Below are 17,661 nucleotides of genomic sequence, written 5' to 3'. Positions count from 1 at the left end.
CTAAAACAAACAAAAGGAAAGACCAAAAGCTAGCCTGGTGACTGACTGACTGACTGACTTCCAAGATTACCCTCTCCTAGAGAATTTCGCAGAGTCTCTGTCTGCACCTTCCAATAGGGGAGCAACTAGCCACTTGACGGCTGCTGAGGCCTTAAAATGTGGCTAGTAGGAAAGGAGATGAGCTGTAAGTTTAAGACAGATTTGAAAAGCTTAGTATGAACAAAAGAATGTAAACTATCTCGTTCATTTAACTATCTCGTTCATTTTTTAATTGTTACAAGTTAAAACGATATCTTGGACATGGTTAAATAAATGTTATTAATTTCACCTATTTTTTCTTACTTTTAATTTCAAGTTACATACATGGCTTGCCTTGTATTTTCTATCGGACAGCACTGGTCTAAGTAATTAACAATACCCAGCTGCCTCTAGCATCTACTTCGTTCCCTCCCGTGTCCCGGGCTGCTTCTAACCAAGTGTGGGGCACCGTTAACTCTGCCGAAGCCTGCTGTGCGCTCTTTCTGACCACTGAGACCGGGGGTGTGGAGACAGGGGGTGATAAGACAAGACTGGGCCCGTACCCACTGCGCATCTCGCAGCACGGGCTCCCGAATCTCCTCTGGCAGCGCGTCCCCCAGCTTTTGCACGAAGCAGCCGCACAGTTCTAGCATTTCCGTCACGGCCCGCTTCGAGGTGCAGCGCACCCGGAAGTCTTTTCGGGAGGTGGCAAGGACCGAGGCTCCATCGTCTGTCCCGGCCACTCTCTCCACGTCCCGTGGAGGAGAAAGGGCCACCAACTCAGCCCCCTCCATTTTTCCAACTTGAATTGTGGGCGGGAACTCTGGGAGCGGAAGAGCTGGTTCCCCGGGAGGAAGGAGCATACGTCCGGCCGGAAACTCGGCCCGCAGCAGCAGCGTTCCGCCTGAGGCTCCGCGGGCAAGTCGAGGGATTCAGTGGCTGCGGCGATGGGGGCGGTGGGCGTAGGGCTGGTGGACTGTCACTGCCACCTCTCCGCCCCGGACTTTGACCACGTATGTGAGGGTGAGGTCGGGCCCGTGGGAGCAGGGAGGCCCCCATCCTTTCCCTTCAGACTATCCTTGTTCTCCTCCCTTAGAGCGAAGCCCCAAATCCTCCCAGGCCCCCGTCTGTGGTCCTGTGCGACTTGCTCCTTACTCCCTATTTAATCTCACTCACAATGACTTTTTTTTTTCCCATCCCGAATATCCATAAGCCCTCTATCTCCACTTGGCTTTTATTTGCTGTTACCGGCTACTGGAGTCCTTCCCCCTACCCCGCCTTGGCCCGGCTGTTTATCCTACCAGCCTCTCAGCTCCGGGCAGAGAATCCGCTTTCCCCAGGACGCCGTCCGCGAAACTCGAGCTCACTCCCGCACGCCGCGTGCTCCAGTTCTACTGGGGAGCGAAGCAAACAAAAACCAGCGCGCGCGCACACACACGTAATTTCAAGATGTTTTACCCGCTACATTGGAAACTAGAGGCTAATAATAAAGAAGAGCGGGGTCTATTTTAGGGGAAAAACCTATCAAGAGGTGAAGCTTAAATTGGTGCTGGAAAGACCAAGCGGTGAGTGCATGGTGGTGAGGAAAGCAGGCGGGTTGCAGGCCTCCAGACAAGACAGAATTTGGACATTCAGGCTACCGAAAGGCTGGGTGGAGCCTGATGAGCTAAAAAGAGAGACGCTTAAAACAAGACCGAAGAGGTTTGCAGAGGATTCGTGAGGCAGGAGTTCGCATTTCATTAGAAGCACAATGGGGATCCAGTAAAGGGCTTTGTTTTTTAAGGAGAGAGACAAGATCTGATAATCCATTTAAAAACCATTTTGCTGATGTGTGGCTAATGGACAGAGGAGAACAAGAATGGAAGCTAGAAGACCAGCTTGGAAGCTTTTGCAGTATTTAGACTAAAGATAGTGGTTGCAGGGGAGTTTGAGAGAAGTAGATGGATTCAAGGTATATTTTAGAGATAGAACCTGTAGTACATGCTGAGAGGAATTGGATGTGGAAAGAGAGGGAAAGGAAGAACTTGAGAATGCTGTAGAGAGGTGGTGGTGCTGAGATGAGGGAAAACTGAGATTGGAGAGGGCAGGCAGAAAGAATAGGTTTGTTGAGGAGAAAATAGTTACGTTCCGCACATGTTGAAAACTAATATCCATCCAAGTGGAGATGTCATATGGTCATTTTAAAATGTGAATCTTGGGTTCAGGAGAGATTTATAGGCTGGAGATAAAAACTGGGGACTCATTAGCATAATGAGCATAGTAATAAGAGTACTTAAGGTGAGTCAGAGAGAGAAGCATAGGGTTCTGAAATCAGATAGAGAAGAGAGAGCCAGTCGAGGAGACTGAAAAGTAGCAGCCAGCTAGAGAGGAGGATTTGCAGAAGCCAAGAGTGGAAAATATTTCAAGAAGGAAGGAGTGGACAAGTGAGGAGTTTCTAATGCTGTTGAGGGGTAGAGTAGGAAGACAGAGAAGTGTCTTTTATTTTTGACAATAACAGTTTCTGTTTTAGTAGAGTGGGAACAGAAGCCACATTTTACTGAGAGAGTAAATGGGAGGTAGGGTCAGCATAGGCTCTTCACATTCCACCACCCTGTTCCTTGCCATCATTGTCATTCTTTATGGTGCCTCAGCTACATTGATATACACAGCCAAAGGACACTTATCCATCTAAAATGATTGTGATTACTTATGTTTATTTTAGGATCTGGATGATGTGTTGGAGAAAGCCAAGAAAGTAAGCCAATACCTATAATTGCCCTTTTTTTGGTTGTCTTTATTTTCCTCCTAATTTTGATCTAAAACAGCTTGAAATTTAGTTATACTATGTTGTTGTTACTTCAATAATAAGAAGTTAATAATAAACAGCATTTATTGTTTACTATGTGCCAGGCGCTGAGCTAAGCCCATCCTGTACATTATCTCATTTAATGTTTCACAGCAAGCTTCTGAGGAAGCTACTATTTTATAGCCAACCGTTACCCATTTTATAGATGCGGAAACTAAGGCCTAGAGATTAACTTGTCCAAAGACACACGACTAGTAAGTGATGTAGACAAGATAGTCTGAATCCAAAACACATTCCCACAGCCACCATGCTTACCAGCAATATGGAACAAATTGGTCCATCTGTCAGTTCTTGAATTAACGTTATTCTGGAGATCTTGGAGAAATTATAAAAGTTTTCTGAAACAGTTTGATTTGTGTGGGGAAAAAAATTATTAATCTTTGGAAGTGTTTATGAAGTTAGCATTTTGTGGTCTTCCCCAAAAGTGATAGTCAGAAATGGTTGCCATTTTTACATACAGCCATCTTTCACTGTGGCAGCTTCATTAGGAGTATGGGGTTTGGAGTTACACAGGGCTAGTGATCTTGGGCAAGTTATTTGACTCCATCCAAAACTCTGTCTTTTGATCTATACAGTGGATTACAGCAATGCCTATGTCATAGGAGTATGTAGATTAAATGGGTAATATTTATATTCACTGAACGTAATACCTGAAACATAGTAACTACTCAGTGATAGCTATTATGATTATATTGATGGAGTGTGAGTGAGCAAGGATAACTAAAAGCACAGAAAACTTTAAATTTTTATTGGATTATATTGGATGTATATTGTTTGAGACTCTAACTATTCTATTCATTTTTGTTGCAGGCCAATGTTATGGCTCTTGTGGTGGTTGCTGAACATTCAGGAGAATTTGAAAAGATTATGCAGCTTTCAGAAAGGTGTTACTTCTCATTAAGAATTAGAAAGAGTTGCTAGTAAGGATGCAGTTATGATGTCATATTTATAATATCAAAGATCATCAGTTTTTAAAGAGAATGAGAAGAAAAACAATCACATTAACATAGCCCTAAAAAAATTCTTTCCTACTTGTTCTTCAGAGTAACTTTGTCTCCTAGTCTAATATTCTGCTTTCTTAATTCGTTCTACATTTTTAGGTATAATGGATTTGTCCTGCCATGCTTGGGTGTTCACCCAGTTCAGGGAGTTTCACCAGAAGACCAAAGAAGTGTCACGTTAAAGGTAACAGTCTTATAAAACAAGAACCATAAAAAATCATAATATCTTTTGACCCAGTACTCCTCCTCTTTCAAATTAATATTATAAGGCAATAATCCAAAAGAAAGAAATTCTATCTTCTTTCACAAAGATGTTTGCTACAGCAGTTATTTGAAATAGGGAAAAAGTGGAAACAGCCTAGAGGTTAGGAAATAAATAAATAACTAGTTAACTTATACAGTGTTAAATATAATGCTACAATGTTAAATATAACTATAGAAAGTGTGGATTATAAGGTTTATGTAGCAACATGGAAAATGTTTACAGTATAGTGTAGGGAGACAAGCAGGATACCAAATGGTTTATTCACTGTGACATCCATGTAAAAATATATTCTATAAGGAAAAGACTAGAGAGAAAAGTACAGAAATTATACTTGTTGTGATGGTCTGGTAGAGTTATAAGCACCTTGTTTTCATATTTTTTATCATGTTGTCATATTGCTTTGGCAAAAAAAGTGATAAAATATCCAGAAAAAGAAAGATACAAATTCATAGATGCGGTACTATAAGGGAACAGATGAGTTCAAGTACATAGTGTCTTCTTTGAACATTGAACTATCCCTATAGGAGTGCTCTTGATCTGTTAAACTGCATTACTTTTATACCCTCTCTAAAAAAATTCCTACCCACAAGATCTCACTGACTCACAGTAGTCAATATGTCTTATATTTCAGACTTGTCTCCTGACTCAGTATCAGGGAGATGCACAGTTTCCTGAGTGCTTTATTACATAATGAGATTGAAAGCCCCATGTTGAAGAAGTAAAGACTTTTTGTTATCTATGAATAAATTAAGATATGAGAACTATCATTTTTTATAATAATAAATCTGTATTCCTACATTAGGATACCTGAGGTAGTTCTACTTATTTTGAAACAAAATTACTTTTAATTCACTTCAGGTAAAAATAAATATTTATCCTGTAGATTTCCTGAGTTGTTGATATGATAAAATTAGCTAAATTGCCAGAGAGTTGCAATTCCCAGAATGTTGGGGATGATAGCAGGACAGTGTTTCTTTCATTTATGTAGAGATTTATACTAATAGTCCTTCATTTCAATAGTCAGTCAACAAGTGTTTAGTGAACATGTACTATATTTCAAACACTGTTCTAAGCACTATAGAGTAAAATCCCTCTCACAGAAGCCAGATTCTGGATTGGGGAAGGCAGTCAATAATTAGATACATGAACTAAGTGCTTTAAAGGCAATGAAACAAGATTATGTGATGGGGATTGTGGATGCTGGTTTTTAGATTGTGTAGTCAAGGAAGGCCTCTCTGAGGAGGTGACGTTTGAACTGCAACCTGAATGCAGTTGGCCATGCAAAGAGAGGGGTCAGAGTGTTGAAGGCAAAGGAAACAATGAAGCACAAAGGTCCTAAGGTAGTTACAAGTTTGATGTGGTCAAGAAGTAGAAAGAGGACTGATGTGACTAGATGGAAGAGGAAGGAATAGTGAGGTCAGAGGGATTGGGCAGGGATCCCCAGTCACCTCATCCAGGGCCTTGTTGGATTGTAGTGGGGGATTTAAAGTAAGGAGAGACAAGATGTGATTTCTGTTTTGAAAAGATCCCCTTGGCAATGGTGTGAAGAATCAATTTTGAAGAGGGCAAAAAAGAAAGAAGGGAGAATAGTTAAAAGACTGTTGCAATAGTCAATGTGAGAAACGATGGTGGATTGGACCAGAGTGGTAGCAGTGGAGATGAAGAGAAGGGAGTGGATTTGGCATATTTTTGGCATGAATGTAGAACTGATAGGACTATTTAACTTACAAAACTAAATAAAATACCAACAACATACAGGTAAATCTAGATTCTCAAAGCAGACAGGAACTCAGCAAATCTCAAGATAGCCCGCTGGAAAAGACCAGAGTTGAGCAGTTTTGTTCCTGATGTGCTTGTAGTCGCCACAATAGTTTAGTTTTCCCATCATGGTTAGATTACAAGCTCCTACCATGTGGTACAAAGGTAGGTATGTACAATAGTAAGTATTCATTAAATTACCTTGGTTTATAAAATGAAAATTGCCTAGCATCACACAAATCTTTCAGCATATTCCTGAATTAACTCATTCAATAAATATTATTACCAGGCAGAATTTAAGCCCCTGGGATACCCTGGGGAATCACAATTCACTGTCTACAAGCTACTGCCCCCTCCAGGCAGGGCATGTGCTGTCCAGTTGGCTCCTGTCCCTACTTAACCCACTTCACTCATTTCGGTTACACGCCTGACCCCTGTTCTAAAGGTTCTGAAGACTAAACATTTTCTTTAATAAAAAAATCAATTCTAATTATTTTAAATCATTCAGAATAAATCTCATCTCCTCCCTCCCCTTTGCCCTTCCTTCTTCCATTCTTTCCTTCTCTCTCCTTTCTTCTTTCAATAGCATAGTGGAAACAGCATGGGCTTTGAAGTCAGAGAGACTTGGCCTACTGGCTTCTGTGATCTGTGGCACTTAACTTTGCCAAGTCTCAATTTCCTCATTTGTAAATCATGAATAATTATTTAGTTGTAGTATTCCCAGTCATAGAGTATAGAGGTATAGGATATTTTAAAACCCCACAATAGAACCATTAGCTGTTAAAGAACTTGAAACTTTATGGAGGAAGTGGGAATAGAACTGAAGTCAGATTTAGACCTATGAATGTCCTTATAGATATTTTTACATCTATTAAAATGATAAAGACCATACATACATTTACACGTATTGAATCTGTGATATGAATTATATTAATTTCTATTTACTATACCTGACTTGCCAGAAACTTCCAAAATATTTCATGAGGAATTGGAACAGTCTCATTGTAAATTTATTTTGCTTCTTTTTATAGATAATACATATTCCAAGAAGCAATTTTTCCCTGTATCTGGTCTTCATACAAATGTGTAATTTCTTTCTGACTGAAGACTTTCTAAGTATCAAACATTTCCTGAGTAATCTCTCCAACTTCTCCAGTCCCTTTGAGGTCCCACAGACACACAGTAGTTTGGATGTTTGATATGGAAAATCTTTGCCTGACACTTTGACCTACTCAGCTATTGCCAGACATCTTCTCTGGTATTTAGGGTTATATACTCTTAGCTCCACATGACAATATTAATTCTTCATTGAGTCTACTGGAATGTCTAAGGCCTTGATTTAGCCTTCCTCATCTTCTTTTCTCTCTCTTGAGGTATAATTATAAAATCTCCTCTTCTTCCTCTACCATATGGTTCACCTCCCTTTTCTTAATTCTCCCTTGTTCTGATTATCCTCACTAGAAGTACCTTGAATTTACATATTCTGAGACTAAAATCCTAGACTTAAAATATCTAGAAGCAAATTTTCCATGTATTTGTCTTTTCCTTGTCTTAAAGGGATCCCTCACAGGGGGATTTCTTTTTAAGTGGAAATAGTAATATGGAAACTAACAGTACACAGTTACTTCAGTAGTTGGCAAACAACATATTTGTGATATTTAGTATGTATATTGTTGAACCTTTAGGACAAAAGTAGGCTACACAGGACTATAAAGACAAAAGAAATCAGTGAAAATAGTGCAAAGGATGTATGGGATTATCAGTATTAAAAATTCACAAGCCATCAGTACCCTAAGAGGAGAACATAGCAGTGCACTCCCAAAAACTCACAAAGGTGACCACCTGGTGGCTTTCTTCTCTCTTGCTCAGCTGTTCCAGGAAATCCAGTTCACTCCTCCTAAATGCCAGGAAATGCCTCCTAAACAGAAGGAAGGGTTTAAGCGGGAATCTTCGTAAGGAGTCATGTTCTTGGGACTTCCCAAGTGGTCCAGTGGCTAAGACTCTGCACTCCCAATGCAGGGGGCCCGGGTTCAATCCCTGGTCAGGAAACTAGATCCCACATGCCACAGCTAAGAGTTTGGCTGCCGCAACTAAAGATTCCGCATGCCACAACTAAAAGATCCTGCATGCCCCAATGAAGATCCCGCACGCAGCAGTGAAGATCCTGTATGCCGCAACTATGACCCGGCGCAGCCAAATAATAAATAAATAAATAAATATTTTTTAAAAAAGGAAGTCATGTTCTTGTAACCTAAATGGATGTGGGATGTTTGTACTCAAATTTCCAGGCAGAAGTACTCACCATTATAGAAGGATTACATTCTTAGTTCCTCAACTGGTTAAAGGTATTGACTATGTAAAGGACCCAGTATAGCATAGTGCCTGGCATATAATAGGTGTTTATACAAAGCCTATAAAATACCCTTCTCCTTCTATTTTAATAAATTTACTTTTTTTTCATCCTAGGATTTGGATGTAGCTTTGCCCATTATCGAGAATTATAAGGATCGATTGTTGGCAATTGGAGAGGTAAATACCCACTAGCTGATCAAATGATTTCTAATCCAGACTTTCATGTGATAGATGAAAATAGTCCTTAATTCAGTATTGGTGACTATAACAGACTTGGATAATTATGTTCACCCTGTTCAGCTGAATAATAATTTGTCAGTACTTCCTCAATAAGCAAAAGCACTTAGGGATAAAACAATAGAAGCCTCCCCATGGGCTTATGTTAATGGAAGAAAACTATTAACATTTCAATATACTTTGCTCTTTTTTCCTTTTGCTTACATAGGGTTATGTCTCTGGTTAGTTAAAATAGTATATACAAGCATACTTTAAATAGGTTAGAGTTTATAATTAAAGAACATTTTTTATTAAATAATTTACAGTTGTGAAACATCTTATCACTTGGTAATTCCACTTATAATTAAAGATAAAAGATAAGAATAGCACTTATATTCATAATCTAGGTTATCGCGATGCATGCCAGAATAGAATCAAGGGAAGCAGTCATTTATAATCTTCACTGTCCAATGTGGTTACCACATGCAGCTGTTGAGCACTTGAAATGTGACTGGCCCAAATTGAGGTGTGCTATCAGGATAAAATGCACTGAGGATTTCAAAGTCTCAGTACCTCAAAAAAAGAATGTAAAATAACTCAATTTTTTTTATTGATTATGTGTTGAGATAATAATATGACTATATGATAATATTGATAATGTTTTAGATATAGTGGATTAAATATATTATTAAAATTAATTTCACCTGCTTCTTGTTAGTGTTTTTAATGTAGCTACTGGAAACTGTAAGGTTGTGTATGTGGCTTGTGTGTATGGCTCCCATTATATTTCTCTTGGACGGTACTGCTCCATAATATGTCTTTTGGGATTCATTAAACCATAAACATGTAATTCTGTTTTATTTTTCTGTTATAGGTTGGACTAGATTTCTCCCCCAGAATTGCTGGCACTGATGAACAGAAGGAAGAGCAAAGACAAGTCCTAATCAGACAGGTCCAATTAGCCAAAAGACTAAATTTGCCTTTGTAGGTTAATTATCATCTTTCTATATTAATAGTTACAGAGCAAATTAAGTAATGATTCTCCTGAAATTGAGCTCTACTTTTCTTTCTCTCTGAATTGCTTTAATATAACAAAAATAATAATTTCATATTAAGTACTCAAAAGGAATTTTTTTTGTTGTTTACCAGAAATGTTCACTCACGTTCAGCTGGAAGACCCACCATCATCCTCTTAAATGAGCAAGGTATTTAGGTTCCTGAGAAAAATGTGCCTAATGTTTAAGTTTGACAATTCCAGTCCATATTCTCATAGAACAAGCCATGCTTTACTTGATTTCTTAAAGGGAAGGGAATGGGTCAAGGGTAGAGATGGAAATCAACTAAGATGGTTTTGCAAGTCAGCCTACTATTTACAAGGTTTTCAGTGTGATTATGATGTTTATCAGGCCAGGATAAAGCAAATGAAAAATTGGATCAAGTAATTTTAATGACTTAATTTAAAAATTAGCAGCTCCAACATTTTAATCTGCTTGTGTGAGAGAGGAAAAAACAAAGCAAAGAAGGGTGATCACACTGAGTTACTGTTTTGCATGTTTTATGGCTGCTGCTTTAGAAAATGGTATTATACAGATTGTGGCCATCTTATATAAAATGCACTGTCATCTTCACCAGTTGTTCCTAAAGAAAAAATACTTCGCATAGGATTACTTTTCAAATTTTTAAAGTGCTGTCCACGGTAAGAAATATACTTTATTTTGAAACTCAATATATACATATACGTACTGTTTTTGGCACTGACTTTATTTTGAAACTCAGTATATACACATACAGAGAACTGACAAAAGTTTAAGAAGCAGCACATCTGTATGTATGTGTGTATAGATATGTGTGTGTGCGTGTGTTATGCACACAAATATATAAGCACACACTGGCCAGTCGTGACCCACTAATTTGATTTCATAACTCACAGTAGTAACCCACTAAATGTCACACCTACCAACAGTATCAAATAGTGAAGTAAACATAATTGCCTACAACTAGAAAGCACTGTATTTCTCAGTGGTGAGTACTGAATCCCCCTGGATTCACCGAGAACATGATTTTTGTGCAGGCTGAGCAGCCATCCTTTAAGAACTGGAGATGGTTTTTGTGAAACTAACTCTGAGTGTTGAATTTGTGAGTCATTTATTTTCTCATTTCTTCTTTCACTAGCATCCTTCTTAAGGACAATTTGCTTAAAAACCTATTAGGAACAATAATTTGACAGTTCAGAAACTTTTGGAGAAGCTTTGATGGTATAGGAAGTTTAAATAATTGCTCAATTGTATTTATTAATTTTATTCTGAAGATTAAGAATTTACTATATTTTTATTCTACTGGTTGACCACTATATGTTTATCTACTCTTTAGAAATCATAGAACCTTATAGTGACTGACATTTACTTAAAATCTGTGTTGTTCAATTTGATTGGTGGGAAAACCTCTCATTAAGGAAATAAAATGGAACTGTGACTTATCTTTAATTTTTGAGAGGTGCTGACAAAGTGTTGCTGCATGCATTTGATGGTCGGCCATCTGTAGCCATGGAAGGAGTAAAAGCTGGGTACTTCTTCTCAATTCCTCCTTCTATCATAAGAAGTGGACAGGTAAATTATTTCATTAAACCTCATTTTACACTTTGTGAAATATACTTTAAAATATGAACTTTTATTATATACTTGTGATACTATTCTGGTTTCATTGCAAAAATTAATCTTAGGTCCCTACCTCATACTTACATAAAGAGTAACTCAAAAGTGGATCAAAGACCTAAGTATAAGAGCTAAAATTATAAAACTCTTAGAAGAAAACAGATCTAAATCTTTGTGACCTTGGATCAGGCAGTGGTTTCTTAGCTATGACACCAAAGGCACAAGCAACCAAAGAAAAAATAGATAAATTGGATATCATCAAAACAAACTTCCACTCACAAAAAATTGGGCAGCTTATGCTCAAAAGACCTGAACTTCTGATAGCTTTCAGAAAAGGGACTTTAAAGGCAGTGTGAGGGAGGAGGCTGCAGGGTATGTGAGCAGCTTGTGCTCAGTTCTCGAATTGGTTGGCATCAAGGTGAAGTTTTGAGCATCATCAATCTTCTGGTTTCAGCTGGTCTGGGGTCTACATGCTTGAGGTCAGCAGTTTCCATCTGGTGAGAGGCTGCTTCCTGTAACAACAGCTTAGGAGTGTGTGTCAGGCCTCTATCTATAACTTTCAGGGAACTGGGAATTTGGTGACTCTGCTATGTGGCGAATTCATAGTCTAAGTTGTTACCAGTTTTCCGACCCAACAGCTATTCATTGCTCCTACATCTTCACATTTCCTAATCACTAACTCTTTTTTTTTTTTTTTAATTTATTTTATTTATTTATTTTTGGCTGCGTTGGGTCTTCCTTGCTGCGTGCGTGCTTTCTCCAGTTGCGGTGAGCGGGGGCTACTCTTCGTTGCGGTGGCTTCTCTTGTTGCGGAGCACAGGCTCTAGGCACGCGGGCTTCAATAGTTGGGGCATGAGGACTCAGTAGTTGTGGCTTTTGGGCTCTAGAGCGCAGGCTCAGTAGTTGTGGCGCACGGGCTTCATTGCTCCGTGGCATGTGGGAACTTCCCAGACCAGGGCTTGAACCCTTGTCCCCTGCATTGGCAGGAGGATTCTTAACCACTGCGCCACCAGGGAAGCCCCCTAATCACTAACTCTTGAACCAGCCTTTTGAAACCCAGGGGAGGCCTGGGAGACTTAAAGCGAAGGCTGTTTACTTCAAAATACAGGGACACTGGGCCTTATATATGGTTTCAGGTGGAAAGTTCTAGAAATGTCAATTAGGTCATGTTAATTGATAGTCCATGATTACTTTTATTTTTTCCTACTTTTATCATTTGTAGAGAAATTTCTTATTTACTTATTTATTTATTTTTTATTTTTTATTTTTTTTACTTTTTTGTTTTATTTTTATTACACACTACAAAATACACTGCATGCTACACAATACACTGCATAACCTTCTAGCAGGGGTAGACAAGCATAACTGAGTTATTTTTCATCAATCAGGAAAATGCTTCCTTAATCAATGTTCTCCAAACCCTTTGACGCATAGTAACAATTAACTCCAGAGATGCGCCTATCTCTTTCCATCAAATTCCACTGATATGAATAATAGACAACTCTTTTTTCCTTGCCCCCGTTAGTGAACCTGTGGATGCGCGCAGTGGCCATTCCCAGGATGAATAAGCACGCGGCCATGACGGCGATCCCGGGGAGAATCTCTACTTATTTATTTTTAAAATTTTATTTATTTATTTTTGGCTGTGTTGGGTCTTTGTTGCTGCGTGCGGGCTTTCTCTAGTTGAGGGGAGCAGGGGCTACTCTTCATTATGGTGCACGGACTTCTTATTGGGTGGCTTCTCTTGTTGCGGAGCACAGGCTCTAGGTGCACGGGCTTCTGTAGTTGTGGCAGGTGGGCTCAGTACTTGTGGCTCATGGACTCCAGAGTGCAGGCTTAGTAGTTGTGGCTCGTGGGTTTAGTTGCTCCATGGCATGTGGGATCTTCCTGGACCAGGGCTTGAACCCGTGTCCCCTGTGTTGGCAGGTGGATTCTTAACCACTGTGCCACCAAGGAAGTCACTCTTCCTTGGATCTTTCAGTAGGCATATGATATCAGATGTTTGGGTTCTTGCTGGATGTTACCTCATTTTTTGCTCTTGGTTACTAGTCTTTGGGTTTCTAGAGGCTTCGGATAATTTTTGGCAAAGAATGTTTCTTCTTAAATCTAACCATTAATGTAGAATGATGAGAACATAGTGAACATTTATTAATTGAGTATTAAAGCATGAATTTTAGATTCTTGCAGAGTAGTATGCATTGACATGTGGGTTTAATGCTCCTTATTTAATCTTTACTTCTCATGTTTTAAACTTACTAGCTTTCTCTTTTCTCTAAGAAGCAGAAGCTTGTGAAACAGTTGCCTTTAACTTCGATTTGCTTGGAAACAGATTCACCTGCACTAGGACCAGAAAAAAAGGTAAATGATTTTCTAATTTCTACATTATTTAGATTGTATCTTTTATTTGAACTATTTTCAGTTTAGCTGTGTTTCTCATTCCAGTGCAAATACAATGGGATCCTACATTAATGCTAGGTTGAAAGGTTATATTGACTTAATTTCAAGTCTTTTGTAAATATGACTGTTGTGCTACAAAGAATATTATTTGATATGGGTCATGTCCTAATTTATGTAATATTGAAATCCAGACCAGTATAGTAAAAAGCTTAGTGTCTAGAGTCAGAAAGGCCTGGATTCAAATCCTGTCTCTGATACCCATTAGCTGTGTAACTTTGGGCAAGTGTCTTAATCTCTCTGAAACTGTTTCTACATTTATAAAATGTAGGTAAAATAATATTAAAATACTTTGAAGTATTACAGTGGGGATTAAATGAAGTAATGTATATGAAAGTGCCTAGTGTGTCTGGTATATAGTAGATGCTCAATAAATGTTTTTCTTCTTTTAATTAGCATGTTAAAATAAGCCTCAATTTCTTTCAGTACAAGGATGTATTGATATAGTCATAGATTTATTAATGTGATCTTTGCTGTGCATTTTGTTATTGTAGGCCACAAAGAATCATATTTTAAATATTGCTACCATTATAAATTATAATTATCTGAAAGGAAGACAGTAGTGCCTATTTCAATCACCTACCACTGTGTAGCTTACTAAGTGCCCCTGACTGCCCATCAGAGCTGTCTCCATGCCTCCCAGATTCAGAGGACTGGCACTTGAGAGTAAGAGGTTTGGGAGCAGTAGCGATGTAATTGTTAATAAACTATGATTATTTGTAATTACATTATGATTATTTTGCTAATGTCCAATTAGTTACATAATTTTATAAATCAGCTCTTGTAAGAATATAGAAGAGGAATGAGAGAATAGAGGATTATAACCACATTTATTGTCTTGTTTGAGTGTAGGACAGAATGGTACAAAATTGCCTTCCTGGTTAGTGTGAAATAGGATGAAAAAGACCTAGCTTTTTCACCCTAAACAGAAATGAATTTCAAATGCTCTTATAACTCAGTTCTATGTTTGTATTTAGATGATTTGATAAAAATTGTGGGTTTCTGGCATAGTGCCTTGCACATAGTAGGTACTCAAAAACATTTATTGAATAAATGAATTTTAAAACTGAGGAATTCCCTGGCGATCCAGTGATTAGAACTCTGCACGTCCACTGCAGAGGAAGTACACAGGCACGGGTTCAATCCCTGGTCAGGGAACTAAGATCCTGCATGCCGCACAGCGCAGCCAAAAAGTAAAAATTAAAAAAAAAAACTGAACATGCTTTTTGTTAAGTAAAATGTGTTTGTTCTAGAAAAATAGAAAACCCAGAAAATCATAAGAAAATAGAACCATCTACCACTGAAAGGTTACCACTATAGTATAGTGGTTAAAAGCATAAACTCTGATGTCAGGTTGCACAGGTTTAAACCTCAACTGGGCTACTTACTCGCTGTTTAGGATCCCTTCTTATCTGTAAAAAAGGGATGCTAATAATAATAGTACCTATCTAACAGAGTTATTGTGAGGATTAAATGAGAAATTCCATGAAAACCTTAGAACAAAACCTTGCCTACAACAAGCACTAAATAAATTAAAGTTCTTATGTCCTTCCACACTTTTTTATGTCCATATATGTACACATAATATTTTTTTCATAAAAATAGGATTAGCCTCTACACATCATTTCATAACTTGCTTTTATGTGGTGAACACATGTAAATGTCAATAAATATACTTCTCCTCATCATGTTTAATAAGTATATAAATTTTAGTGTGTGAATGTGCCACAATATATTTAACTTGATACTGTCATTTAGGTTGTTTGTTTCCAACACAGTACAGTTGACCCTTGAACAAGAAGCGCTTAGGGGTACCAACACCCTTCCCACCCCCCCACCCCTGCCCCATACCATGGAAAATACATGTCTGTCCACCCTCCACGTCTACAGTTTTGGATCTGCGGATTCAGCCCTCATTTTCATGGTTCTGCATTCACAGATTCAACCACACTTGGATTGTGTAGTACTGTAGTATTTATTGAAAAAAAAATCCATGTATAAGTGGACCCACACAGTTCAAAACCATGTTTTTCAGGGGTCAGCTATATTATAAACAATATGATGAATGTCCTTGAACCTAAATCTTGGTGCGCATTTTTCATTGTTTTCTTAGGCTACGTTATCAAGGTTATTTTTTAACCTTAACAGTTATCTTATTCCTCTGAACATTATCATCCTGAGTAGATAACTTAATAATAAAAACAATAATATATTTCATCAAATCTAAATGCCACTGATTGTAGATGTACCACTGTTTTGTGACCATTAAGGAAAAAAACACTACCAGTTATACTTTCACATGCCACTGAATGTCAGTAAAATATATATCAATTTCATAGATGTTAAGTTAGGGGAGAAATGCATCTTAGAATCAGTGAAATATGACTACATAATCTATGTAGTCTTCCAGACGCCATGGCATTACTTGAGTCAAACTGTAATGTAGCCTGTGAGGTGAAATGGCCAAGCAACCTTTGCAAGCACTCAGTTGAGGAACAAACCAAAGGACAGTTAATTCATCAGTCAGGCAGGTCACCAAGTGTCCACTTTGTGCAGACTGCTTCATATGCTAGGTGCTGGGACCTCAACTGGTAATACCCCAGGGCTCTTTTCAGGAGCAGCATAGACTTACAGTTAATGTTGTAGCCTTAGCTTTCAAGGTGAAGCTCGGGGCCTTTTCCTCAGCTTCGCCTCACCCCCATTAAAAAAAAAAAGTGCTCATCAGTTGTTTTTACCAACTCATTTTCATCTCTTTTATCTACAGTCTTCAAGGATTGCTTCTCTTGAGTGTCATGTTTGATTAATGTCTGCTTTGTCTGTCTCAGGTACGGAATGAGCCCCAAAACATTTCCATTTCAGCAGAATATATTGCCCAGGTGAAAGGGATCTCAGTGGAGGAAGTTATAGAAGTGACAACACAGAACGCATTGAAACTATTTCCCAAGCTTCAGTACCTGCTCCCGAAATAGCTTCATAACAAAATCAACTGCAGAGGGTGCTGTTTGAGAAAAATAAATGTTCTGATGAAGAGTCTGAACTGAAGAAGCCATTGTATCGGGATTATAATTTTAGAGAAATATTTTTCTTAGAAGTAAAACTGGGCTTAGATCCTAAAACCCTGGGTTCTAATTCTACCTTGCACTGCTTTTCAATTAACGGAGTCCTAGCAGGAGATTGGGAAATACCACTGCTTCTTACTTTGCCCTGTTAAATAGAACCACCAAATGAACTGAAACCATTTCTTCTGGCAAGGGTGGCTCCCACAGGTAAGAAATAAGTGCTACTGTGATGGCATGGAATAGGCTAAAGTTTGATCCTTTACCACCTGTTTGATTTCCCACAGGATTTATCCAGTGAAAGGAGAGCGTCTAGTTTCTTTTACTATTAGAAATCTTATCTTTTCTGGGTTTGCAAAATTGAACTTTTAGTACTTTGAATTATCTCTCATTTTAAGAGAAAAATGTGCAAGGTTTTTATATTGATCTTAGATTTTGACTTATAAAGCCCATGGTTCGTGCAATGACCATTAAATACCAAGCCCCACAGTTTAGTTAATAAATTGGTTTTAAGTTCCAGTCTGACTTTTGTCACATGTTTAAAATGTACATAGCTCTATTAAAAATGTATCTGACTTTTTTGCATGCAATAATATTTTATATTTTTACGTTTTAAAAATCTCTGGTATGAAAAGAGTCCAGTGGATGGTGGTGATAGTAGCACAACAGTATGAATGTGCTTGAAGCCATTAAACTATACCCTTAAAACTTCTTGAGATGGTAAATTTTATGTTATGTGTACTTTACCACAATTTTTTAGAAAAAATCTTATGTGTAGTTTACAAGGTATTGCGAGCCATACGAAAACATGAGTATTTAATTTTGTTAAATTATATAAGCAGCAAATACTGGAAAAAGTACCTGCCAGAGAAATAAGTTAACTTCCTAAAAAGCCAAGTGATTGTACATAATCTTCAATACTTTGAAATGAATTCATTTATAGAAGAATCAAAACTAGTTCTAGGGCAGATTGTCCAAATCAAACTAGACTATCTAAGAAGCAGAATAGAACGCTTTATGAGATACTTAACCACTTATCAGCATC

The 17,661-nt window shown here is 38.1% G+C and overlaps 3 protein-coding genes across 11 annotated transcripts in view; 1 reads left to right on the top strand and 2 right to left on the bottom strand.

The window, feature by feature from the left end:
• The window catches only part of NSL1 (NSL1 component of MIS12 kinetochore complex), a 54,831-nt gene extending 53,921 nt beyond the window's left edge, over positions 1–910 (bottom strand). For both annotated transcript variants that reach the window (XM_057551763.1, XM_057551770.1), the window contains exon 1: positions 582–910. In XM_057551763.1, coding sequence (XP_057407746.1) covers positions 582–881 — 300 coding nt within the window. In that variant the 5' untranslated portion in view covers positions 882–910. The remainder of the gene's footprint in view (positions 1–581) is intronic.
• Positions 894–17,327, top strand: TATDN3 (TatD DNase domain containing 3). Of its 8 annotated transcripts, none has more exons than XM_028164867.2 (10): positions 894–1,031; positions 2,720–2,752; positions 3,674–3,747; positions 3,964–4,048; positions 8,354–8,416; positions 9,330–9,439; positions 9,605–9,660; positions 10,949–11,061; positions 13,390–13,464; positions 16,386–17,327. In XM_028164867.2, the coding sequence occupies exons 1-10, from the start codon at positions 966–968 to the stop codon at positions 16,527–16,529; spliced, it is 819 nt and encodes a 272-aa protein (XP_028020668.1). In that variant the 5' UTR covers positions 894–965; the 3' UTR covers positions 16,530–17,327. The 8 variants fall into 8 exon arrangements, with proteins under 8 accessions (XP_028020668.1, XP_007175655.1, XP_007175654.1 ...); XM_007175593.2 differs by having other exon boundaries at positions 13,387–13,464; XM_007175592.2 differs by having other exon boundaries at positions 13,384–13,464.
• On the bottom strand, positions 12,385–13,349 carry LOC114236895 (NADH dehydrogenase [ubiquinone] 1 alpha subcomplex subunit 1-like). Its single transcript, XM_057555267.1, has 2 exons — positions 13,343–13,349; positions 12,385–12,709 (listed from the first exon to the last, which is right to left on the bottom strand). The coding sequence occupies exons 1-2, from the start codon at positions 13,347–13,349 to the stop codon at positions 12,507–12,509; spliced, it is 210 nt and encodes a 69-aa protein (XP_057411250.1). The 3' UTR covers positions 12,385–12,506.
• Positions 17,328–17,661: the final 334 nt, after the last annotated feature.

Source organism: Balaenoptera acutorostrata, chromosome 1 (genome assembly GCF_949987535.1).
Source record: "Balaenoptera acutorostrata chromosome 1, mBalAcu1.1, whole genome shotgun sequence".
Lineage (NCBI taxonomy): Eukaryota > Metazoa > Chordata > Mammalia > Artiodactyla > Balaenopteridae > Balaenoptera > Balaenoptera acutorostrata.
This window is presented reverse-complemented; position numbering and strand designations above follow the sequence as displayed.